This window comes from Piliocolobus tephrosceles, chromosome 21 (genome assembly GCF_002776525.5).
Source record: "Piliocolobus tephrosceles isolate RC106 chromosome 21, ASM277652v3, whole genome shotgun sequence".
In the NCBI taxonomy this organism is placed as follows: Eukaryota; Metazoa; Chordata; class Mammalia; order Primates; family Cercopithecidae; genus Piliocolobus; species Piliocolobus tephrosceles.
The window spans coordinates 51,442,257-51,467,564 of NC_045454.1; the positions used below are offsets into that span (position 1 = coordinate 51,442,257).

The 25,308-nt window shown below is 57.4% G+C and overlaps 1 protein-coding gene across 12 annotated transcripts in view; it reads right to left on the reverse strand.

Moving 5' to 3' along the window:
- DAZAP1 (DAZ associated protein 1) overlaps window positions 1–22,763 on the reverse strand; it is a 27,407-nt gene extending 4,644 nt beyond the window's left edge. For 4 of the 12 annotated variants that reach the window (XM_026457277.1, XM_026457275.2, XM_026457274.2 and 1 more), the window contains exons 1-10: window positions 22,501–22,763; window positions 12,821–12,861; window positions 11,928–12,094; window positions 11,572–11,637; window positions 9,459–9,569; window positions 8,321–8,369; window positions 4,781–4,863; window positions 1,781–1,934; window positions 761–790; window positions 404–544 (exon numbers count right to left, since the gene is read on the reverse strand). In XM_026457277.1, the coding sequence (XP_026313062.1) occupies window positions 404–544; window positions 761–790; window positions 1,781–1,934; window positions 4,781–4,863; window positions 8,321–8,369; window positions 9,459–9,569; window positions 11,572–11,637; window positions 11,928–12,094; window positions 12,821–12,861; window positions 22,501–22,529 (871 nt within the window). In that variant the 5' untranslated portion in view covers window positions 22,530–22,763. The remainder of the gene's footprint in view (window positions 1–403; window positions 545–760; window positions 791–1,780; window positions 1,935–4,780; window positions 4,864–8,320; window positions 8,370–9,458; window positions 9,570–11,571; window positions 11,638–11,927; window positions 12,095–12,820; window positions 12,862–22,500) is intronic. The other 8 variants (XM_026457273.1, XM_026457272.1, XM_026457269.2 and 5 more) reach the window with 6 other exon arrangements.
- Between the last annotated feature and the right edge of the window lie 2,545 nt (window positions 22,764–25,308).

Sequence of the window (25,308 nt, forward strand, 5' to 3'; positions counted from 1 at the left end):
CAAAAAAAAAAAAAAAAAAAAGAATTAGAGCTTGTGCACCCTCAAACAAATGCCAGACAATCCTGCTGAAGTACCAGGCTGAGAGACGAAGTCCAGGCAGGCTCCGTCTCCTGAGGAGCTTGTGAGAGCTGGTTGGGCACAGACATTCCTGCAGTGAGTTCTCCAACCCACAGGAGCCCGGGGCGCCCTTTAGCATAACCAGCGAGGCCACGCACAACAGAGTGCAACCATCTGCAGGTGAAGGGCCTGGTGGCAGCTGACCTGCTGACCGGCCGGCACCCCACCTATGGCTTTCCCTGTGGCTGAGGCCGGACGTGTCACGTAAGACTCCCCATCACCCCCGCCCACCACGTGGTGTCTCCGGAGCAGGCGGGAGGCCCTCCCACAGGCCCCCTAGACTTACTGAACTGTGGCGGGGCACCATAGCCCTGAGGGAAGCCCTGGGGAGGGGGAAAGCCTCCAGGCGGGGTGGAGACGATGTAGGAGGTGAACGGCGGGGGCGGCGGGGGGGCTCCTCTTCCCGCAGGGGGCGGTCCATAGCCACCTGAAACACACAGTACAGGGCGATGGGCAGAGCGCTGGACACAGCCTGGCCACAACCAGACCCAGGCCTGCCAGGGCCCCAGCAGGCCCCTCACCCTCTTCCCCTCTAGCACTCAGGACACAGGAACCAGGCTTTGCTGGCTGCCCCAGGACGCCTGGTCAGTCAGCCTGCCATGTGGCTTCTGTCCCCGCCTTTGCTCTATAAACAAGGACTTACCGATCGCCTGTCCTGCTGGCACCCACATTCCTAGATAAGAGAACAGAAGAAGAGGTTGGCGCCACGTCCACCCAGGTGCCCAACGCAGAGAAGGAGCCGCACAGCACGGGCGTCAGGGGCTGGGACCGAGCCTGGAGCCTCCTGTGCTCAGAGCCCATTTGTCCTGAGGGCAAAGGCCCCTGAACGCTGAGCAGAGGCTCCCCCGCCCCACCCCCATAGAACAGCTTTGAAGCCACCTTCCTCTGTGCCCTCACAGGCGGCAGGCACTGTGTCTGCTGACTGGGGCGCGGGTGACCTCCCGGCCCCACCTGAGGAACCCAGAGAAACCTGACTTCTAACCCTCGACAGGGCAGCAACCGTCCCACAGCACCTCTGAGTTTCCAACAGGGGAGGCTCCAGAGAGAAAGATTTTAGATGAGGTGCAGGGAAGCCAGTCTTGGGACCTGGATGAGGCGCATGTGGAACCCTGACCTGCAACTTGGGTCAGGCTGCGGCCAAGCCCTGGGGTTCTGTAGCTGCCGGAAGCTCCGAGTGGGGCAGGTCGGCCACACATGGGCCTAGCCACAGAGGGCCCATGGCACTGCAGAGGGAACGGCAGGTGGCAAAGATCCAAACCCTGCCAGGTCCTCATGGCCCCCTGGGGACAGCACCCCGATTCTGAGCTCAGCTTGGCAATGCCAGCCCTTTCAGGGTTTTATGCTCAGACCCGCTGTGGCACACGATCGCAAGGTACAGACGCTCACTGCAGCTCTTCCCCGTGACAGCGAGTCCCAGGCCCTGGACAGGCACCTAAGCCGTGGCCACCCCGCTACTAAGGAGGCTGCGGGTGCTGCCCAGGAGCTGGCTCTCAGTCGGCACCTCGTGGGGGCTCAAGGACACTGTGCTGTGCCAGCTCTGCCAACAGCAGCTCTGTGCATGCACAGCAGAGGTGTGGAGGCCACGGTGATAGCAGAGCCCAGGACGCCTAGGTCGAGTCTGAGAAGGGGAATTTTCCCACAGGCACCTCTGCCCCGGCCTTACCTTGCGGGCCATATCCTTGCTGCCACGTGGGTGGGGGCTGGCCTGCCCAGCCATTGGCAGCGTTGGGCACGACCCTGCTCCCCCACTGGCTGGCACCTGGCTGTCCCGGCGCTTGGCTCTTGCTGTCCCGAGGCTCAGCTCGTTTAACTTCCACCTAAACAAACCGAGCTCTGGTTTAGGGCAAGGCTGCCGGTCCCAGCACCCCCTTCCCTTAGACACACCCTCGGGTAACTTACGACTACACTTAGCATCTTACAACTTAAGACTAAATACTTAACTATAAACCTTATTTAGGCCAGTAGCAGTTTTTTCTTAAAAATTTTTTTTGTGTTGAATTTTTTTGTTTAAAAAATGTTTCTCAGGTACAACAGATCCAACTGCAAGACACACAGAGCCCGCCCGCTGCGGGGCAGCAGGACCGAGCCCAGAGCCCTCGGGCTTTCCTGCGTCATGAAGGGTCTTTCACTCAGTCAAATGGCAGTGTCCTCCTTCCTCTTGAAAACACGGGGACAAAAAGGGACCAGGATCTTCCCAGCAATCGGCATCCTCATCGCCCTTTGGACTGCTCGGAGCCCGCCCACCTGTGCTTTTAACTCATACCTGAGAAACACGCTTGGTGTTTTACTTAGATTTTTTAATTTAAAATGTCTAATGGAAGATAAAGACTTACCTTCCCCAGGCTAACGCTTAAAGAATCTCAATTAACTCAAAAATAATGTCAGAGGGAATGGATGTGGTAAGAGAATCTTACATTACATCTAACAAAAAAAAAGTAACAAACATGCAATAAAATGGACATTTGGATCAGTAAGCAATCTTCATACTGTGTTCACTCAGCAGCCCGGGGCCCTTGCTCTCTAGACGTGTCAGGAGCCACAGCCTTCTCAGGAGGAGGGTGCAGGGCCGGGGACAATGGATGGAGCAGGCCTGACCTACTTATTCTAGGCTGACCTTCCTTTAATGCCTGCTTGAAAATATGGGCAGACTGACAACACAAAGCTCCCCCAGTTCCGGGGCTGCCTCAGCATTTGAGAATCCTGAATTTGTCTTATTTTTATGATAAACTGTAATGAGAATAAAGAGACAATGGATCCGCCTGGAGTCGGCCTTGGGGTCTCAGTCTGGAGAGCTGCACATCCGGCGTTCAGAATCCCTCAGTTCTGCCTGTTAGAGAACAGACAGCAGCAGCCGTGGAGGCACAAAGCCCCCACCTGCCCAATGCCCCAAGGACCCGCCTATGATGGGAACAGGATCCCGTTAGCTCACGGCAATGCGACAGCAGGACCAAGGGACCCGTTTCAAAGAACTCAAATTAACGAGTCTTCCCACACTCTCCTTAGGGGACCGTGGTTCCTGCTCACAAAGCAGAGCAGTCCTTGTACTTAAAACAAAAAAAAAAAATTCTTTGACCCTTTCCTATCTGAATGCAGCAATGCAGAGTCGCCTGGCATGGAGGGTTCATTACCGCCCGGGACCAAACACTGTACAAACAGAAAATCCCCATGACGGGCCGGGGTCGCTCCAGCCAACCAGTGAAGGTTGGCGCCAGGCAAGCTGGACTCCAACGACTGTCTTGCTTGGAAGGCGAGACCCACACTGAGGTCGCCCAGCTTGGGAGCTCGCGCAGACCAGTCACGGCTGGGGGCACCTGGGGGCTGCCCAGGGACGGCAGGTGTGTGCACTGTACACAGCACTTTCCGTCCCACAGATCAAGACCACGCTTTCCCCAAAGGGTCAGTGTTGTAGTCCCGTAAAACACTGAGCACAGACTCCTTGAACCTCTGCTTGTGCTGTCGCGCACCCATGCAGCCTGCATGCTAATTTTAAACTACAAGCTGCACTGAATGTCAGAACAAGGATTGTGTCTCCTGTTTTAGTTGGGTTCAAATGGAATTAATGAAGTCTGCAACCAAATCTAAGCCACCTGTATATACAAATAACTACACATGCTACTGTTTTTAAAAAAGTTCTGCTATGGAGACCTCGGGCTGGGGCAGAGGGCGGGGGCAGGAGACAATGAGCGCGACACTCCCTCCAGGACATTTTAATTGAAAAAACCACCACAGCCTTGTCCCAAGGGCTGAGCGCCTTCTTCTGTTAACCGGAGACGCTGCCACACCCGGGAGGCCGGGTCAGAATCCCACTCGGTGTGTGAGGCAGCCTGGCACAGCCAGCAGAGCTCCTTGGTTTGAAAGGACCAAGACAGGAATCCTGCAAAAACTTGGGACCCCTAAGCTTTTGCTAACTGCAAGAAATTCCACACTGTAGAATTTCTACCAGTTACTTATTTCAGAGTCCACTTCTCAAGAACCTCCAAGGGTCCAGGTAAAACAAGGATTTAGGGACCCCTTTCTGACACATACCTTCCAAGGGCTGGCCTGGGGTTGGGGGGGTGGCCTCCTGTCCCTCTCACCTCCGGGGGTAACACAGTATGAAGATGACACAACCAGAGGTCACTTGACTGCATGGTGGCTGAGTACTACCGAGAGCATGTGGCTGGTGCCGGAGTTCCACAGTAAGTGACCCAATTCAAACAACCAGTCCTTCATGATGTTTCCACTGTGCTTTCGATTTGAAGCGGAACCTGGGCTCTCAAAGGTCCCTTGCTGATCACATTACAGGTCAGTGTTGGACAATGGGGATTTGCAGACATCTGAAGGAGTGGTCGTGGAAACCAAGCCTGAGGCAACGCTGCGGTTTCACTGGAGCCAGCCCCAACACCGTCACAGCCGCCCGGCCCCAGCCCCCGCCCCAGTCCCAGGTCACCCAGAGGGAGGGCTCCAGGAGCAAAGCTGGGAGACGCCCACCCCGCAGGAAGGGTGCTCGGGAAGGACGGGGCCCTCCTCACGTCTACAGACCCAGGTCCACATTAGGCAGCGAAGGTTCACAGGACGAACCCGCCAGACCCTTTCTGTGAAGGAATGTTCCTTTCCAGTGAAACCCCTAAGTTGCCTAAGACTTGGTTTGGTCTTAAGGTAAAATAAAACTACAACTACACACTTTTTTGCCCATGATGTCGTGAAAATGCATGTTGACAGCCTGGTCCACTGATTGTTCGTCCTCGAAAGTAATAAATCCAAAACCTAGCCAACGACGAAGAGTGAATCAAGGTAGCAGGGTGTTGTGACACAAAACAGGATGATGAACAGTATTAGGGACGGGCCGAGGGATCGACCTTGGGTTTCAGCTAAGCTGTGTGTGGGGTGCTGCGGGCCCCTGGGGCGGCTGCCTCCCTCCCCAGGAGCCGCCACTCGACTGGACATGGAGTGGACAGACGGTGACGTCCGCACTCCCAGCGACGGCTCTGCTGACTGAGGCCTGAGTCAAGTCTCTGCCCCAGACACCTGGGGCTGGGGCTCCATGTCACGAACAGATTTGGAACAAGGAGCTCATTTTAGAAAGCAGCAGTGGAGACAGTGGAACGGTGAGGGCCTCCATCACTACTGGCAGACAAAGCGCCCCAAGGGGAAGGTCAGAGGCCCGTGCTGGAATATTCTGGCTCTCGCCTGTGGAGAGATTGCCAGTGAACCATGCAGGCCGGGGGCCCACGTGGAACGCTCCACCTCAGTCAGGGGTGTGCATCGTGGATGTGTGTCTGCTTCTCTGAAACCCAGGATTCTCCCCCTTGGCTTGCAATTTGCTTTGCAGCTAGTGCTGACAGCAGCCATATATCGTTCTAAAGCGTTAACAGGTACAGTATCTATCATAGCTGGTGCCTCGCTAGGCTTACCCAACACTGTTGGGTAAGCCCAAGGAGTCCTAGGAGAGGTCATATCATACGCATATATGCATATTATATACAGGTAGATAAACAATGCACAAAGATACAGGCCACAACGGGTTCCAGCAGGTCAGACTCTGCTGTCAGCAGCAAGAGCGAGATGCACCATGGGATCAAAACAGAAAATTTTAAAGGCAAAAAAAAATTTAGCATTTCCCAAACACAAGAGTGGCAGTATAAACGAAGTTTAGTGGGTCTGGGGTGAGCGCGGCCCCCAGCTAACGGGGCGGGTCTCCTCCTCTAGGCGCAGGAGTGCACTGGACTCTCCAGGCCTCCCGGGCTGGGTGGAGCGCGACGCCGCGAAGCACAGTCCTCCCGAGGCGGGGCCCAGGCGGCACTAGCCCCTCCCCAGATGGAAGTGCGCGGCAGACAGCTGCCCAAGACCTCACAGAACAAAGACGGACGTGGGAAGAGCTGAGACCGGGCTGAAGATGGGCTGCCCACGCCAGAGGCACAGGGTGCGTGACAAAGCACCACACAGCAGGGGACAGTGCGACACGGGCGTGAGGCGTGAATGAGCGCGGCAGAGAAGGGCCGTGGGGGTGGGAGCAGGCAAGGGCCCCCGGAAGGAGTGGCCCACCGTGGGGCCTCTCAAGCTGAAGAGACAGGGACCGGGGCTGCTGTAGCCGGGACCAGGCAGAAACAGGACAAGCAAAACTGGGGGCAGGGAAAGATGGAAACGGGGCAGAAAGGGCAGCTCAGACTGTGAGGGGACAAAGGTCACTGTGGTTCAGGAGCCTCCCACCGTCCTGAGCACACGCGTGCACCTCAGCGTGGCTGTGCACGCGGTGTCTGCAACCTGACAGGAGGAGGAGGAGGAGGAGAAGGAGGCGGAGGGACCAGGAGGGCAAGGCACACAGCGAGAGGAGCGCAGGATGGAGAAGACCTGAGGGGGGTGAGAGGCGAACGAGGCAGCGGCTGGAGCGGGCGGGCCGAGGGCAGATGTGGGACATCCAAGCAGGGACCCGCACGGACACTGTGTGCCTGAGACACAGGTGGGGTCCCCGACAGGGACATGGCCATGACCTTCAGTCAATGGAGAGGAAGAGGGAGGAGGTGGTGGGGAGGGGGACACAGACCCATCTCAGAAGATGCAGAAAGGCCAAGGGAAGAGGACGCACTCTCTGGAGGACCCGCCAAGCAGTACCGCGGCGTCTCTGGCCCTCCACTCGCCTGACACCCAAGGGACACTTTCAAAGCCCAACAGGTAAGGACATGTGGCCACGCGCTGGCCCTGAAGTGCTCCGTACACGAGTGTGGACTCAGTGACACTCGCCATGTCCCGTCCACATGGGACAGGACAGGATGCAAGGAGAAGGGGCGCCAGCGCTGGGCAGCCTGAGGGGACCGGGAGGATCTAGAAGCAACCCTCGCATTCCCGCGCACTCAAGGTTCCCGATCAGAGGCAGTATTGGAACACGGCATCGGTGATGAAAATGAAACAACATGTTTAGAAGTAGACATTTTCGCAAACTGCAGGAGTGTCTGAAACCACAGGGCTCGCCTGGTCCGGGCACAGTGCAAGAGGCGCTGGGTCCTGGGGGAGGCGCCCTGAGCGCTGTCTAGGAATGCGGCTGTCAAGAGGCGACATCACCACTGAGGAAGCGGGACAGAAACACCTGAAACTTCGTTTACACCCCACTGGAGCAAAGCCGCTCCCTCCTCTGACTGCGGGACTGGCCTGTACCTGTGTGATATAATTTAGCACCTGGAGAAGAGAAATCTAAAGAGATATCGTTAATCACACACAATTCACAGAGAGAAGAGGAAAAACAGCTTACTTAACATCACTGTACTTTACTATGAAACACTTAAGTACGTCACTAAGCATGTATGTCTAAATTAAATTACGACTAAGACTTAACAGCGTCACCGACATGGAGGAGGAGCGCTCCTAACCGTGGGGAGGGAGGTTCAAATGGCAAACTATGCTCCAGCATGGCGGGCATGCTGCGGCGCCACCTGGCGCTCGGGGCTGCCCGGACTGACCTGGGCCGGTGGTGCGGGGGCGGCACGGACGCGGCGGGCAGACCCAGGCTGCAGATCTGCTCACGCGGCCGCCAAAAGCAGCTGATGAACCAAAACCATGCGGGCGGGCGGGCGGGACAGACAGCAGCAGCCACGGAAAAGGGGCACAGAAACTGGGCGCCCATCGTCCCAGCTCCACAAACCAGCATGGATGAGCGGGCAGGAAGCTGAGGGAAAACGAGGGGAGGCCCTGAGGTGACTCCTCACCCCTCCTCCCACCTGCCCTGCTGACTTCAGAGAGGGGACAAAACCCAAAAAAAAAAAAAAAAAAAAAAAAAAAAAAGAAAGGAAAAGAAAAGAAAAGAAAAAAAAAAGCATGGGATGGATCACGGAAAGTCCAAGCTCCACACCAAGCCAGCTGACTCAGCTGACAACACGAAATGAGACCGGCCACACTGGGAGGATTGGACGAGGGTGAAGGAAGGTCAAATGCAGGAGGACCACACTCTTCCGGACAGTGAAAAACAGAATCCAGGCCGAGACTCATGTCAAGTCATAAAAACTTGAAAAGAACAAGCCAAAAAACAATGTGTGACGTCTGACCTCGGGAAGCACAGACAGGCTGAATGGGGTGCACATGAGGAGCCCACATTTTAGTCATTTGTCTCCAAATCGTCCTTTCCTGAGGCTGTTGCTACAGCCACCACCTGTGTGTGCCTGGCGGGTGAGATAGTTTGCCATCTGAGGGAGGAGCAGGGAGAAGGCCGAGGACAAACTAGATCTGCCCTTACCTCGGGGCCTCTGCTTCTCGGCATCATAGATCATGACTACCTCTGTGACCTGGAAGGAGAGAGTGGCGTCAGCTCGGGCACCACGGCCAGCACCGTGGGTGTTCTTCCGAGGGCACAGCCTGTTACCACAAACCCAAACTCTCAGCATAGGGTGTGCCCTCCTTGAGCAGGGGAGGTGCATGGGCAACAGCTGCTCCATGGGGCTGCTGAGAAAGGTGGGAGCCCCAACACTCCCAGGGCCAGAAGCAGGCAGGAAGAAGCAGCTCCAGGGCAGGCGTCTGGATATCCGCCTCCGGGCTGCCCATGGCCCCGCTCACATGTGTGCTGAGGGACATGAAGGGCCAACAATGCTGGCCACGTGTGAACCAGGCCACGTGTGAATGCAGGGTACGTGGGAACCAGGAGACCCCACAGAAGCCCTTCCCACCCAAACGCGGGAAGCAAAGGGCACACTCGGCCCTCACTCGAAGTGGCAGGGCAGCCACACACAGCTCCTCGGCGGAGGCTGTGTTTCCAGGCCCCGCTCGGGGCCTCTCACTCCTGGCCCAGGCCTCAGGCACCAGCTGATGAACATGCGCGGTACCTGGGCACGCAGGGCTGTCCTGCTGGCGGGGCTCGTGTGTGACCTGCGGGGCATGGCATGAGTCCCAGCAGGACCTCGGGGTGACCGCACGCCCCTGCCTCAGGTGACTGGGAGGGCTCCCCACTGGCCCGCTCCCGGCTGTCTCAGCACCCTCTGGCACCAGGCTCAACTGAGCTCGGGCATTTTCCCACCTGCCCACTGGAAAGTCAGCTCTGGCTGGCTCGCCTAGGCCACGCTGAACCCCGTTTCTGTGTAACTGCCCCTCTCTGACACTTAACCCCATGGTGTTCACAATGCAATCGGGCGGCTGCCCTGAAGGCTATCAGGCTGGTTCACTGCAGAACTACCCTACTGGGACATGAAATGGCCACGAAGGCAAAGGCTGGGCTTTCTGTCTTTTTGGAGAGCGCAGGCGTCAGGGAAATGAGAGAGAGACAACTTGCAGCCAGAAAGGCCTGCACACCTGCGGCTCCGCCACTTCAGCCCCGAGAAGGCCGAGGACTGAGCAGAAGCGGCTCTGTCCCAACGGTGCTGCTGGGGTGGGGAGAAACTCACCACTCCAAACTTCTTGAAGTATTCCCTGAGCTCTGTCTCACCACAATTGTGAGGAATTCCACCGACAAATATCTTATTTGATTTACTGTTATCGCTCCTGGGTCCTTTCTGCTGTTGAAGAAGGGAAGGACAGTTAGTTCACGCGGGAACCCTCCAAACCCTCCCGTGAGTTGTGTAGGACGTAAAGCTCAATCCGCACTGGTTCTGAGAGTCAGCTGAAAGCCAGAGCAGAACACTCCGCAAGCCTGCTTGTCCAAAGGGCAACCAACAACACTGGGCTCTCCTGAGACGCTTTCTCATTTTTCTAGAGACCCAAGGAGACAGGGATTTAGCATTTTTGCCAGGCTGAATTTCAGCTAAACTGACACACAGCACAGTGCGTGCCATGCCTTCAGTTATTCTGAATTACAACCACTACAAAGTGGAAAAACACTCCAGTGTGAAGGCAGGGACTTTAGGATGGCAGGAGAAAGGCGGCAGCAACGATGAAATGAGCAGAGATGAAGCTGGATTTCAGGCTGCAGTTCTCCAGCAGGTGACAAAGATGACTACGGAAACCTCCAGCAGCTCAGGGGCCGCATGAAGCAGTGGCCCAAACCCACAGCCCTTCTGCCAGCCTCCCACGGGCAAGGGCGCCTGCTCCGGGACACCACTTCCCGGGCCTCGTCGCGCACTGGGCGGCCAGAGCCAGGAGTCTCGGGTCCAGTTCCTAGGCCGCCCTTGGGGCTGGGGCTGTTCTTCTCCTGATCCCACCCACCAACCATCCTTTTTTTTTTTTTTCCCTATCCAAGCTTATCATATTTTAAGATGTCCCAACTGCTTTGGATTAAGAAACTATAAACCTCTGGGGATAAGTGCACACTGCCATGAATGTCGGGACGGTTTCACGAGTGTGGGGTGAGTGCTCACTGCCGTGACCATCGGGGTGGTTTCACGAGTGTGTGCGTGGGCCAGAATCCATCAAGTGGTGTAGTTTACTACGTGCCCATTATATCTTAATAAAAACTAGAGAGATTAATTAATAACCAGATGGAATAGGAACCTTGGATTCCAGTCTGAAAAAGCCAGCTAGGAGAAACACTTGTGAAACAATTCTCGAGCTGGGAACATGGCCTAGACACAGATGACACGGGATTCCCTGCAGGCGTCCAGGCTTGCTGCCGGTGGGTGCGTGCGGGGGGGGTTGTCATTTTAGGAGACGCACCCTCCGGTCCTTAGGAATGGTGTATGTGGACACAGATGGATGTAAATACATATAGATACATTTGGTAAAATATTAATAATGGATAAATCTAGATGGTATATTCAGGTATTCTTTGTGCTATTCTTCTAATTTTTCTGTAATTAAAAAGTTTCACAATAAAAGGTTAAAAAAAAAAAAATTTGTTCCAAGAGTTCTGAAGCCTGCAGTAGATGGGATACTGCTAGAAATGCAGATTCTCGGGCCCTGCCCTGCTGCCCACACTGTGGAGAGGCTGGCACCTGGTGCCTCAGCAGGCCTCCAGGTCTGCACTGTCCAGCACGTTCTGCAGGGAGGGTAACAGCTTTTCCATCTGCACCGCCCCAGTGGTGGGGGGTGCAGGAAGGTGAGGTGTGGGTGGTGGTGAGACCCAAATGCCAAGGAGACCCCCTGCCAGGACAGTGCCCTGATGGCCAGGCAAGCACCAGGGCCGCAGGTCAGAGAACCCAAGTTGCCATGTCAGGAGATCTCAAGTGGAGCCATAGAGTGGCCACAGCACGAGCTGTGAGGCGGCGCGGCCCAGCCCTGGCAGTGGAAGGATGGCCCACCTCTGAGGAGGGCCAGGCAGTGGGAGGGGCAGGCCCAGCACAGAGGGCACACAGGGCACAGAAGAAAGATGACTGGCTTCTGACAATGAATGGCATGAACTGTCTTTTTTTTTTCTTAAGATAGACTGGTAAGAATTTTCTTGGCTGTGAGATAACACACTCACAGCACTGATAAATCTGGGTGATCCTCAGCTGCTCGAGTGCCAAACTAGAAGACCTGTGTCGCTCTCAATCTTAATGAGCAACAACAGCAGATCAAAGGCACTTATTTCCTTTCCATGTGGAGTGGAGAGCACACGAGGAAGCCGCCCTGCCCAGCCCTTACCCATCCTTCCTTCGGCCGCGTTCTCTCTGGCTGCATCCCCCGGGGTGTGCATGGCTTGGGGTCGATCTGTAGGAAATTTCAAATCAGCCAGTTGTGAATAAGAGGCTGTTTCTCTAGGAAAGAAGGTGTCAGCACAACAGCAGCCACAGCACAGCAGCCCGCCCCGCCCCACCGGCTCCATTCACCCTGCATCCTCCTGCAATATCCAGCCTCAGCACCAAGACTTAATCCTTCCCAATCAAGCCCACGTTCAAACACGCTCTAACGCGAACATCAGTCAGAGTCCAGGACAAAATGAAGCAGAGGAAGGACAAGTGAGACGGAGAGCGGGTGAAAGCTCCCGGAAGGGCACTTACGTTTCGGCCGTCTAGCGTGTGCGGTCTGCTGGCCAGCACCGTCCCCACACAGTTTGGGTCCTTAAATTTGACAAACCCAAAGCCTCGAGACTGGTTGGTGGTTTTATCTTTCATGATAACACAGTCTACGACTTCTCCATATTGGGAAAAGTAGCTGCGGAGAGTCTCTGCTCAGAAATCGGGAAGAAAACACAAACACACAGGGCCAGGGCATTAGGCACGTGCCCGGCAGTGCTGCTGGCACGCAGGCTCCTCCAGTCCACCGGCCGCGCACCGAGCAACACTGAACTGGGGCTGGAGGCGGGGGGCGCAGCGTACAGGAAGCACTGGGGGATTCTGCCCAACATACACTTGAGGTCCTCATGTAAATCAGAGGGGCTGCCAGTGGGCACAGCAGTGGCCAGCGGTTACAACCTGACTTTGTGGGCATCCAGGAAGGCAGCTTGTTTAAGGCCAAGGCAAACGCAATTCTGAATGCTGGCAGTGGCCAAGGAGCACCAACTTGCTGCACTCTTTCCTCCTATTCTGGACTCAGTGACGGCCTGGCCAGCCCCTCGCCTTCTGCACTCTTTCCTCCTATTCTGGCCTCAGTGATGGCCTGGCCAGCCCCTCGCCCTCTGCACTTCCAGACAACAGCTGTCTGCCTCCACAAGCCACCTCAGCCCGAAGTCTTCCCTGTAACTTGGGATGGAAATACCAAGTTAACAGTCTCAGAGCAAACACACACTTACTCTCCGCCCCAGCCAACTCCAACGTGCCCTGCCCAGAAATCACAACGTCAAAAGGCCTTTAAAACATCCAAGACAGGAGCAAGAGGCGGGCAGACACAACTTGAAGGCTAAGGTCCTAGAGCCCCGTCTGCAGTGCCCACCTGACACCCCTTCCCCACCTACCTTGGGTCGTGCTCCAGTCAAGACCGCCCACAAAGAGCTTCCTGCAATTCAATGAGAAGATATTCAGGATCAAGACAGCGCTCACCTTAGAAATGCCCCCCATCTGAGTCAAGCTGAGGTCTTAATTCAAACCACAGCAGCAGTTTCTGCAAACATGCTTGTGCACGTGACGGTACACAGAGCTCACAGCAATGGCGAGTCAGTCTTGCCCATGCTGTCTGCAGACATGAAAGATGATCCCAAGCCTTGCCATGGGGAGAAGACTGTGCCAGAGTCACACGCCGGCCTCAAGCGCAGTAGGCGACGAGCTCCTGCGCCAGGCCAGCGGTGCCGGCACCAGGCTCACCTGCGCTGCTGCCGAGCAGGACACAAGCTCGCTTTCCTACAGCTTTTGCAAATATTTTATCATCAAGAAAAAGAATGTAGAAGTCTAGATTTGAAATGATGCACAGTAAACTAGATGCCTTTGCCACACGGCCTCTGAATTACAGGCTGGGGAGGGGGTGGGGGGACACAGAAGCCTCCCAATGAGCCTGCGAACGAATGAGGGGCCCACAGATGAAGGTGAAGGCCCTGAAGCTCCAGTCTCAGCACTGACCCCCCTTACCTACCCCCGACAAACCCACGCCACCCCCATTCTGGGGCTGTCTCTTCGGGGTAGATGAGAAGGGCCAAAAACTCAGTCTCAGCACTGGCACCTCCTGCCCGCCCCCCCCCCAAAGACCCGTGCCGCCCCCATCCTGGGGCTGTCTCTTCCAGGCAGATGAGCTGGAGCTCTCCCAAGGCGTCCGCCATCGCCTGCGATGCCCAAGGGCCCACCCACCTTTCCATCTCACTGCCGCTCCAGGTGGCCCCAGGGCCCTTGGCTGTTCCATCTCCCAAAGGGGACTGTGCCGCCTTGCGTCAGCCACAGCACCCACTGAGCATGTCTGAGACACATGGGCCATCAGGCTGACCCAGGCACGGGGCCTCAGATGTCATTCAAGCTTCCCCCAAACCCAGGAGGCAGGGAAGAGGTGGTTCTATCGGCAGCTATCCCATTCTGCCTGCTTTCCCTGGGAAAGGGGACTCGCATTCAGAAATGAAGTCCCTGAGCTGAATCGCAGTTGTGACTGACTGCCAGCACCATCATCACCCTTGGTCTTCAGAGAGCAAAACACCGTGCAGGCCAAAGCTCCCATCCGAGACCCAAGAATCCTGCCAACCTCACTGATAACACCAGTCCCATGCAGGGCCCTGTATCCCTGACGGCCAACCACATCACACTTGGCTTGGGCTTTCAGCAAAAAGATCCCTGGCAGGTTGAACACATGACTGCCCCACCAGCAGTCAGGAGCAACGTGCTCCTCACTGCTCCTACCAGCTTGCCAGGAAACACCCCTGCAAGATGGCTGGCACGCTCACCACCTCTTATCAACCACCACCTGGGGCCTGTGCACTCAGCCCCCGCGAGTCAGTCCCTGGTGAAGTGTCCGCCACAGCCAACTGCCAGGAGCTTGTCCCTGTTCCTTCTTTTTCCCTAAGAAAGGCTAACTTAAATTTAGTGTGCGAAAAACAAAGCATGTTCCCACCACAGGGAAGGTACCCACTGCCATCTTCAAAGTGTCAACAAGCAACCCCCAAACTCCATTCTTTGGTGGGGAGGGCTGAGGCAGGAAGAAGTAGAGGCAGGAAGAATTAGAGGCGGGCTGTGCCAGCCGCCCTGTGCTTCCTGACTCTTAGAGAAGAGATCTGAAAAGACAAATTTCAGGGAAAAACATGCTGATCACGCAACAGCAACAGGCTTAGGTTTAGGCCTCATTAACTTAATATCCTGCGTCTCCCACGCACCCTTCGCAATCAGGGCAATCAGGCCAGGGAGCGTTGAGGTCAGGCCTAGAGACCGTGGGAGGAGCGAGGCCTCCGCGTGCCTCACTCTCCATAGGCTGTGCCCGTGCTGAGTCAGGGCCAGCCCCGCCCACATCCCTGCCAGCAGGGCCCGGCACCCAGCAGGAGCGGGCAGCAGCCCCCACTGCGTGAAGGAAGGGCCCTGAAGGCTGGAACTGCCCAGAAAAATGCTCATTTACACAACCCTTTGGAATTAAAGTTCAAGCATTCTCAAAAAAACAAAACACACACACACACACACAAAACCTGAAAACAAAACCAAACCCAAGTCACTTGAAGAAATACCAGCCTCTAGTTAGCACTGCACACATCAAACAGCCAGGCAACAGGCAGGTGTCTTCCAAGCAGCCCAGGCCCCCGCCACCCCGCCCACCTCGCTGGCAGAAGGAACTCGTCAGACCAGTCCAGTTTCGGTCCTCATTTAAATTTCAAATTGGGTATTAAGGGGGAAGGGCTGGAAACCTGAGAACAGGGTCGATGGGTTAGATAACCTGGTATGAGTACTGTCTTTCTCAGCTGGGCGCATAACACGCCTGTAATCACAGCATTATGGGAGGCCAGGAGTTCAAGACCAGCCTGGGCAACATAACGACACTCCAGGTGGTGGTGGGGCCTGCAGTCCCAGCTACTTGGGAGGCTGAGGCTGGAGGATCATTTGAGTCAAGGTCGAGGCTGCAGTGAGCCATGATCGTGTCACTGCACTCCAGCCAGGGTGACAGAGACCTCATCTCTTAAATAAAAATTTAAAAAATAAAAAATAGTTTCTCAATTTCTTTATTTTTTTGAGACGGAGTCTTGCTGTGTTGCTAGGTTGGAGTGCAGTGGCGTGATCTCGGCTCACTGCAACCTCCGCCTCTCAGGTTCGAGCGATTCTCCTGCCTCAGCCTCCCGAGTAGCTGGGACTACAGGCGCCCACCACTATGCCAGCTAATTTTTGTGTTTTCAGTAGAGAGGGGGTTTCACCATATTGGCCAGGATGGTCTCGATCTCCCAACCTTATGATCCGCCCGCCTCGGTCTCTCAAAGTGTTGGGATTACAGGCATGAGCCACTGCGCCCGGCCGCTTTCTCAATTTTGATCACTGTGCTGTGTTCATGTGAGAGAATGTCGTTGTTCGTGGGAAACAATAGGTATCTCAGTGTCCACATAAAGGGGACTGTATCGGTCTCCAGCTACTCTCATATATTTCAATAGAAACACACACCACACAGTGGGGATGGGCGCAGTGACTCACACCTATAATCCAGCACTTTGAGACGCTGAGGCAGGCGGATCACCTGAGGTCAGGAGTTCGAGACCAGCCTGGCAAACATGGTAAAAGCCCATGTCTACTGAAAATACAAAAATTAGCTGGGCTTGGTGGTGGGTGCCTGTCATCCCAGCTACTCGGGAGTCTGAGGCAGGAGTATTGCTTGAACCTGGGAGGTGGAGGTTGCACTGAGCCAAGATCACGCCACTGCACTCCAGCCTGGGCGGCAGAGTAAGGGTCCATCTAAAACACACACACACACACACACGCACACACACACACGCACACACACACACACGCACACACAGAGCTCACTGGGGGTGGGGCAACAGGCACCACGTGCCAAAGGGTAAAATGTCAGCCAATGGTGAGTCTGGCAGAGCCAAGAAGATATGGGAATTTTTGTTAATTTTCCTGTAAGTCAGAAGTTATATACACAACTATGGTATAAAAGACTAAGATTTTTTTGAAAGAAGTCTCATTACTTGTGAAATCTGAGACAGCAACAGATAGCTTTCGCTTCACATAGCTGTGTCTCCATCTCCTGACCTCAGGTGATCGGCCCGCCTCAGCCTCCCAAAGGACTGGGATTACAGGCGTGGGCCACCACGCCCGGCCACACTGTTTCCACTGAAATATTTGAGAGTGGCTTCTAACACTAAAGCTTCCTGTGTCCATGTTTCTTTTACTACTGCTCAGGAGCCAGCGGCTAACACCTTCTCCCTGGAGTCCTCCAGGAAGTCCCGGGGGGGTCACCTCCTCAGCAGCAGGGACGGCCTCCAGGCCCCGGCACAAAGTCCCTACTTCTGAGTCTCAGGATGTTTCAGTCAATAAAGTAAGAAAGCTCCTGGCTGCCAACCTCACCTCACCAGGCAGTGAGTGAGAAGCCAGCACCCCAGAAACATGCGGGGCCCTGGGTAGGCAACTCCCAGACGCTGTCCATCAACTGCCCAAGCAGCAAAACCAACTCTCACACAAGTAAATGTCAGGGTCCAGGGAGCCAGGGGCAAGCACAGGCCAACAGGAGGTGCCGTTGGCTCTCAAGGGCTTGCTACGGGGCTGACGGTCTGCTTGTCCTCAGCTCCAGGCTTGCTCAGCCTGCACCTGGGCTGGCAGCGTGTGGACCAAGGGCATTAACAGGGCAATGAAACACTGGTCTATGCAGATGAAGGGGTTCGCGAGCAATGTGGCTCCAGCACTCTGTCTCTGAGGCCCTGCTTCAGAGGGCCCACTGGGTGGCAGAGTCATCACCCAGCTGATGGCATCTCCGAATTGGCCATCGTGGCTCCTATAGACCTCACAACCCACAAACCCAAAAGGGGCGTTCTCGTCAGTGGGAGAGGCGTGGGGTGAGCTCCACTTCTTCCCTTGCAACCTGCAGTCCGGTGTGCAGCCTGCCCACCGAAGGTCATGATGAACATCTCCCAGGACCTGCAAGCCAGGCGCCTAGGACCTGCAGCTCCACACCTGGCAGGTGCTCCTCAGTCCACGGTGGCCGGCGCAGCCACCCTCTTCCGCCTGTTAAAGCAAAAGCCGTTTTGGATGGCAACCTCGCTTGCTGCGTGCCATTAGGGTAGCTGTGCAGTATTTATGCAGAAAGTCCATCTGCAGAGCTTCCTCTGGCCTAGGCTGACCACAAAGAGCCCTGGCCTCCTGGCAGCACCAGAGTGGGCTTCAAAAAGCGGTGGCCAGCCTGGCCACTGGGGGCCTCACTGGGGGCAGTTGGCAGGTGACCTTTCCCTTCCTGCTGGGCCGGGGGATGAAGCCAGGAGGAGCCTACCTCCCCACAGACCCCACTTGGCTCCAGGTTCTGCCAGTCACACTCAGCTCAGTACACAATCTCAAGAGGCAGAAGCCCAGGCCCAGGGGCGGCTGATGTGTGGGGAGCCCTTCTCTTCCTCCAGAGAATCAGGAAGAGCCTCTAGGGACTTTCCTGCCCCTAAGACCAGGTGGGGACTGGGACCACTTCACCCACTGTCTGCCTCAGGCCAGTGAGGCCAGCCCCACCCTCCACAAGCCTGGCCTCCCTCTCACCAGCAGGGTAAGATGCCCTGCCCCAGCCAATGCCTGCAGGGTGTGGGATCCACAGAACACAGGAGCAGTCCGTGAACCAGAACACGCTGCTGTGTGCTGAAGGAGTCCCTGAATGCCCACATCCCGGGTGCTTACTGTGGCCACCCTCATCCTCTCCCTGACAGCCCCGCCCTTCCAGGCGGACCAGTGTCCTCCTTGGCAATGCCTGGAGCCAAGCTGGAACCTCAGCCCATAAGCATCTGTCGAATGAGAGGCCTCTGCCAAAAGCCCTGTCACAGCTTTCAGAGAATCTGACATCATGACATGGTGTCACGGGGACCAGGCCTGGATTGGAAAAGGCCTCAGTCCACAGAAGACAGCACAACCTCAGGTTGACAGATCGCACCATGCACACAGCCGCCCACCAGGAGCACCCTCTGTGCGGGGCGGCCAGTGGAGGAGTGTGGACTCCCAGCTCCAGCTCTTCCACTCTCTGGGGTGACCCCAGGCGCATCCCTCAACTCCTCTGTGCCTCAGTCTCTCTGGCAAAGTCAAGGGTTAGAGCCAAGGCTGCAAACACCAGCTGGGCACACTGCATGCTGCTGCTAGCTCTGGGCTACTGGGGAGCCGCTGTGTAAAGGGTAAGCGCCAGGGCCCATGCCGCTGCCTTTCTAGACACCGGCCTGCTCCAGACCATCAAAGCCAAGGCGAGCCAGTCAGGAGCACATCCAACCTCACGGCCCATTCACAGGAATCAAAGGAGCCAACACAGGACAAGCTGTAAACCACAAGGAGCAGCTGCCCCCAGTGCAGTGGGAACCAGGCCAAAAGCACAGATGCTCCCAGACAGTGGTTCTCCCCAGAGCAGGACACTGGTGATGTCTGGGGACATTTGCGGTTGTCACGACTGGGGGTACTCCTGGCCTGGAGTGAGTGAAGGCCAAAGATGCTGCCCAGCACCCTGCAGTGCCCATGGTGCCCCAGAGTGATCCAGGCCAGAGTGCTGACAAAGCCCAGGAGACCTGCCTCAGAATAGCCCCAAACGCACCAAGAGAGCCCCAGAAAGGCTGGCACGGCCCCATGAGGTTCCCCGTCACTGCCCACACTGCCACAGCCTCCCCCCAGATCACGGCCTTCTCTGGCCTGAGCAACAGTCCCTCCCAGGTGTCTCATGCTCACTCCACAGACACAAGTGGTCACAGCCTCTAGCGGCCCAGCCACGAGCCACACTCAGGATGTCTCCTTCCACAGCCACCCAACAAACCCAGCGCCCTGCCACGGGCCACACTCAGGATGTCTCCTTCCACAGCCACCCCATAAACCCAGGGACCTGCCACGGGCCTGGCTCTGAGCGGCACGGGCCCCGCCACAGGCTGGGGTCCCCTTGAAGCTGCCCAGAGGCAGCTTTCTCCTCTCTCCACTGAGTCCTTCCTCGCTCTGTGACTTCCCTACAATACTTCCAAGTGTCCCCGTCTTACCATTCCCCAGCCTACCAGATAAAATCTTCCACAAACCTCCCTCTCCAGTTCCATGACCACGTGCCGCCTTGGAGGCCAGCAGAACACAACGGCCTGGGCGCTCGAGGTGACCCCTCTGAGCCTCTGTCCCCTCCCCAGTAAGCTGGGCATGGGCCCTATCCCTGACACCTGGCCTATCACCCAGGTGCACGGCACCCAGCAGCTACTCGACAGGATGCAGCAGCCCCGGCCACACTGTGTCAGCTGCCCAGAATCCAAGTCAGAGGTGCTCAACCCAGACTTTAACATGACTTCACAAGGCCAAGGAGGGCAGACTGGAGACGCAGGCCTTCCTGACCGCCTGTGCCCTGAGTGCTCCAGACCACCAGCTTGTGCCAACCCCCTAACCCCCCAGACAAGTCAGTGCCTATCCCCCACCCTTCACAAGAGGCCCACAGGACAGACCCCGCTCCCAAATGAGGACACTGTCCATCACATCCACCACGTGGGGTCCGCGTGCCAAACCCACCGAGGTCTGGACAGGGACTCCCCACACCCCACCACTCCCAAGCGCTTCCTTCTGCATGCAGACCCCTCCTTAGGCTGACTGGAAGTCGGGGTACGTAAGGCATCCATTATCACCAGCAGGCCTCAGCTGACTTTCATCCCCCATCGGGCTTCACGTGGACTTCTAAGCCAGCACAGGTACCCTCAGAACTTGGGAAGACTTCTCAGACTCAAAACCAGCGCTTCCCCCAAGGGTGGCTCCCTAACCCACCTTCCCAGGGCAGCAGCTGGACAGCCGCAAGTGTCTCAGAACAGGGGGTTGCCGAGCTCCAAGTCTCCTGAAGCATTGACCCCCGCACCCATGCGTGCTCCAGGCCCAGCCTTCCAGGCAGGGTCCCGCAGGATCTCCTTTCCCCTCCAAGGCAGTGAGCAGGGAGGGCTCTGCGTCAGGAAGAGAGGCCGCTCCTCAGGCTGCCGAGCCCTCCAGTGGGTAAGGGACACCGCAGACCCATGGCATCCTGAGAGCTGCCGTCTGCCGCAGAGAGGGCCTGCTTCCATCCACGCTCAGCACCCTCCCGGGTGGCACCCGCCGCAGGGCTGGTCCTGTGGCCTCACAGGAAACTGCAGGGGACCTGCCAGGAGGGCCCTTCACAGGATCACAAGCACTTCACCCACACAACTCCACACAGCAAGGTCAGAGTAGACCCTGGACTACGCACAGAATGGAAGCCAGTCTCCCATGGGACATGTAGCTGTGTCAACTTCTTGGCCACTGAGTCTGACTTAGAAAGCAGTGGACGCTCCTGGCAACCGGGGAGAGCAGGGTCCATGCACTCCAGTCCTCCTCCATGCAGCCCATGGCGTCCAGGCAGCCTGCAAGCCTATCTGTGCTGTGGGTGGGACCCCTCCAGACCCAGGCTGGGACCCCAGGGGCTCCATTTCCCAAGGGTGTCCATGCAGGGAGGGAAGGGACAGGAGCCCTCACCTCTCTCCAGCCTCCTCACAGCCACGGCTTGGGTGGAGCAGACCCACGTTCACCCACGGCTTGAATGGACCTAACCCAGGTACCCCAACTGGTAGTCCCTTCCCCGCCTCGCCCCAAAGTCGGCGGCTCCATCCCCCGTGGCTGGTGGACTCCTCGCTCAGGCCCATCCGGGCAATGTCTCCCACACAGGCACTCCGACCCTGCCAAGTCAAAGCGCCTGGAGAGGACGCACAGCACGAGCGAGGCAGGGGCTAAGTGCTTTCATCCCGGTTCTCCAACGGAAAGTGCTCTTTGTTTTGTCTGGGGAGGGGGAGAACCAACAAAAGGCATTTCCCGTCCACCACTGTGACCTGTGGCTGGTGCGGGACGGGCCTGCCAAGTCAACCCTCTAGCAGCAACCGCTCCTGCACTGGCCAAGCCCAGCGCTGAGAACACGGGGTGCAGCTTAAAGCTAAGGGCACCGACAAAATTTACACCAGACCACGAGGAAACCCAACCCAGACTGTTTTGCCGGAAGAATGCAACTCTAAAACCACGTTGCTGCTGCAGGAGCCACTCCTGCCAAATAATAGAGCCGAGCCCCGGGGCACCGCGGAATGAGGTTTCTCGGCCCCGCGGGGTCCGGAGTAGGTCTGGCTCCTATGGGAGGGGACGCCTCGGCTCCGCAAAGATCCGCGGGCCCATCGCCGCCTCGGAAGCGCTGACTCTCCCTTCCGCAGCTCAAGCCCACCCCCGGCGGGGAGGCGCCGAGGCAACGTAAACACAACAGGCCCCGGCTGACCCAAGCACCCCGGGCTCTGGGTTTGCGAACCCCTCCCCTCCTTACCACTCTGGGGGGGCGGGATGGGAGCGGGTAGCCTGCAGCCCAGAGTGGGGTAAGTTGGGCGGTGGCAGAACCGGAACCCTAGGCTCGACTCGCCACGTGCGCCGCCCGCCAAGTTTGGGCGCGCGCTGGGGGCGCCCCGGACCACCCACCCCCCAGGCCACGATTCGGGGTCCCCCTGGCCAGGAAGCCGGGAAGCGGCGGCGAGGGCGCCCTGGACTTCCCGCAGGCTCCCTCAGGTTCTCATTCGAGGTCCCCCAGGCCAGGAAGTCTACAGGCAGCAGCGGGGGCGCCCCAGAACCCCCCAGGTTCCCGTTCGGGGCCTCCACAGCCAGGAAGCAGGGAAGCGGCGGCCAGGGCCCCGAACTCCTCAGGCTCCCATTCGGGGTCCCTCAAGACGCGTAGTCGGGAATCGGCGGCAGGGGCGCCCCAGGACCCCCCCAAGGTTGGCGTTCAGGGTTCCCCCGACCAGGAAGTCTGGAGGCGGCGGCGGGGTCCCCCGGACCCCTCAGGCTCCCCTTCAGAGTCCCCCAGCACGGGAAGCCAGGAAGCGGCGGCAGGGGCGCCAGGACCCCCCAGACCCCGGGCACCCGTCCAGGGCCCTCGGCGAGAAGCCGCGGCGAGTCCGGGTCCCAAGTCCGCCCCTGGCCGGCGTGACCTTGACGGGGCGGCCCCGGGGGGCGGCGTCTGAGGCCGGGTGGCGGGGAGCGGCGGGCCGGGCCCGGGGCGGAGACGCAGGCCCGCGCCGCTCGTCCTCACCCGATCTCGTCGGCGCCCGAGTTGTTCATGGCGGCGGCGGCGGCGACGCTCGGCGCTCCCGGGTCTCCTCGCTCGCTCCCGCCTCCGGAAGGTCACCCGCTCCGTCGCCCTCCCCACAGCCGCGGCCCGGATCTGCGCAACGGCGGCGGCGGCGGCGGCGGCGGCGGCTGCCTCCTCCCCTCGGCGCCAACGGTCACCGCGCGTCCCCGCGCCGCCGCGCCGCCTCCCCTGCGCACGCCCGGGCGCGCTCCCGCACGGGGCCTCCGGGGGCGGGGCCAGGGGTACTCCGTCTGTACGTGCGTCCCTGCGGCCGATTTCGCGCCGCCGCAGTCGGCGCCGTCGCGCGTTTCCCTTCCTCCTCGGAGCCTCCCGGCGTTGCCGCGGGGCACTCTGGTAAATGGAGTCCCTGCGCTGGCCCCGCCCCTGAGAGGGAAGGATGCGCGCGGGCCGAGCCACGTGCGTGCGTGCGCGTGCTTGCGAGCTTGCGTGCGTGTGCGCGCGGGAGCGTCTGGCGAGCTGGGCTAGGCAGGGCGGGCGCAGGCGCGTCTGCCGCTTCCTCTTTAACTCTCCACTGGGAAGCGGTGGAGCCGTGTGGGGCGCTGGGGGGAGTGGGAGTGTCCCCGCCCGCACCCCAGTCGGGCGGACTGAGCGGGAGCGGCACGTGGCCGTCCCGCGCGAGGCTCCTTCCCGTGTCCCCATTTCACAGAAGAGGATCCCGAGGGTCCGAGAGGCTGAGTCACTTGGTCAAGGTCACCCAGTTCGGGACTGGACTGGAATCAAATCAAAACAATTAAGTAAATTCCATTACTATTGACCCCCCCAAGTGCTATTCCTATTAATAGCCAAATACTGTTTTAGTTGCATCTGTTAATTGCATACATCAGTGGTTCTTCTCCTGGGAGACTTTGCCCCCTAGGGGATAACTTGGCAATGTCTGAAAACACGGTTTTGGTTGTCACATCTTGAGTGGGGGGTGCTGCTGGCAGGTAGTGGGTCCAGACCAGAGAGGCCGCTCAGCACCCTGCAGTGCACAGGACGGTCCCTCCAAAAAAATAATACCCGTCCTCCAATGTCAGCAGTAGGAGGTGGAGAAACCCGTCTAAGGCTGACCGTGGTAAACAGGTGACACGCAGGGTTTTGTCAAACCGGGTACGTGATGCCTACTGCTTTTCTCCTTAATCTCACGGCACATTGATAACCTGATCGTTTGATTTATTCATCATCACAAAATTAAATAAATACAAGAAACAAGGCTGGGTGAGGTGGCTCACACCGATAATCCCAACACTCTGGGAGGCCGAGGTAGGTGGATCAATTAAGGTCAGGAGTTCGAGACCAGCCTGGCCAACATATATAGCGAAACCCCGTCTGTACTAAAAATACAAAAGAAAATTAGCCAGGCGTGGTGGTGGGCGCCTGTAATCCCAGCTACTCGGGAAGCTAAGGCAGGAGAAATGCTTGAACATAGGAAGTAGAGGCTGCAGTAAGCCGAGATCATGCCGCTGCACTCCAGCCTGGGCAACAGAGAGAGACTCCCTCTTAAAAAAGAAAAAAAGGGCCGGGCGCGGTGGCTCACGCCTGGAATCCCAGCACTTTGGGAGGCCGAGGCGGGTGGATCACGAGGTCAGGAGATCGAGACCATCCTGGCTAACACCGTGAAACCCCGTCTCTACTAAAAATACGAAAAATTAGCTGGGCGTGGTGGCGGGCGCCTGTAGTCCCAACTACTTGGGAGGTTGAGGCAGTAGAATTGCTTGAACCCGGGAGGCAGAGGCTGCAGTGAGCCGAGATCGCAGCGCTGCACTCCAGCCTGGGCGACAGAGCAAGACTCTGTCTCAAAGAAAAACACACACACACAAGGAACAAGATCACAGACAAACAGAACAAAAACACTTTTTGTTTCTTTTATTTTGGGATGGGGTCTCACTCTGTTGCCCAAGCTGGAGTGCAGTGATGCAATCATAGCTCACTGCAGCCTTGAACTCCTGAGCTCCAGCTATCCTCCCTCAGCCTCCCAAGTAGCCGAGACTAAAACCCTATTTAAAATAAAACTGGCCGGATGCAGTGGCTCATGCCTGTAATCCCAGCACTTTGGAAGGCCGAGATGAGAGGATCGCTTGAGCCCAGGAGTTCCAGACCAGCCTGGGCAGTGTGACAAAATCCCATCTCTACAAAAATAATAATAATAATGCAAAAATCAGCCAGGTTTGGTGGCACGCGCCTGTAGTCCTAGCTACTTGGAGGTTGAGGTGGGAGGATGGCTTGAGCCCAGGAGTTGGAGGTTTCAGTGAGCCAACATCCCACCACTGCACTCCAGCCTGGGCCACAGAGCCAAACCCTACCAAAAAAAAAAAAAAATGTGGGCTCAGAGGCTCACATCTGTGATCCCAGCACTTTGGGAGGGTGAGGCAGGAGGATCACTTGAGCCCAGGAGCTCGAGACCAACCTGGGCAACACAGCAAGACCCTGTCTCTACCAAAAAAAAACAAAACAAAACAAGACGAGAACATTTGAAACAACCACACATGCATCTATTGGTGACTGGATAAATGAACAATGAAGCAGTGGGTGGATGAAATGCACAGAATGTGGCCCAAAGAAGGAAGTCAGGTACAAGCTGCTTACAAATAATATATTTTTAAAAATACAGGCCGGGGCCGGGCGCGGTGGCTCAAGCCTGTAATCCCAGCACTTTGGGAGGCCGAGACGGGCGGATCACGAGGTCAGGAGATCGAGACCATCTTGACTAACACGGTGAAACCCCGTCTCTACTAAAAATACAAAAACTAGCTGGGCGAGGTGGCGGGC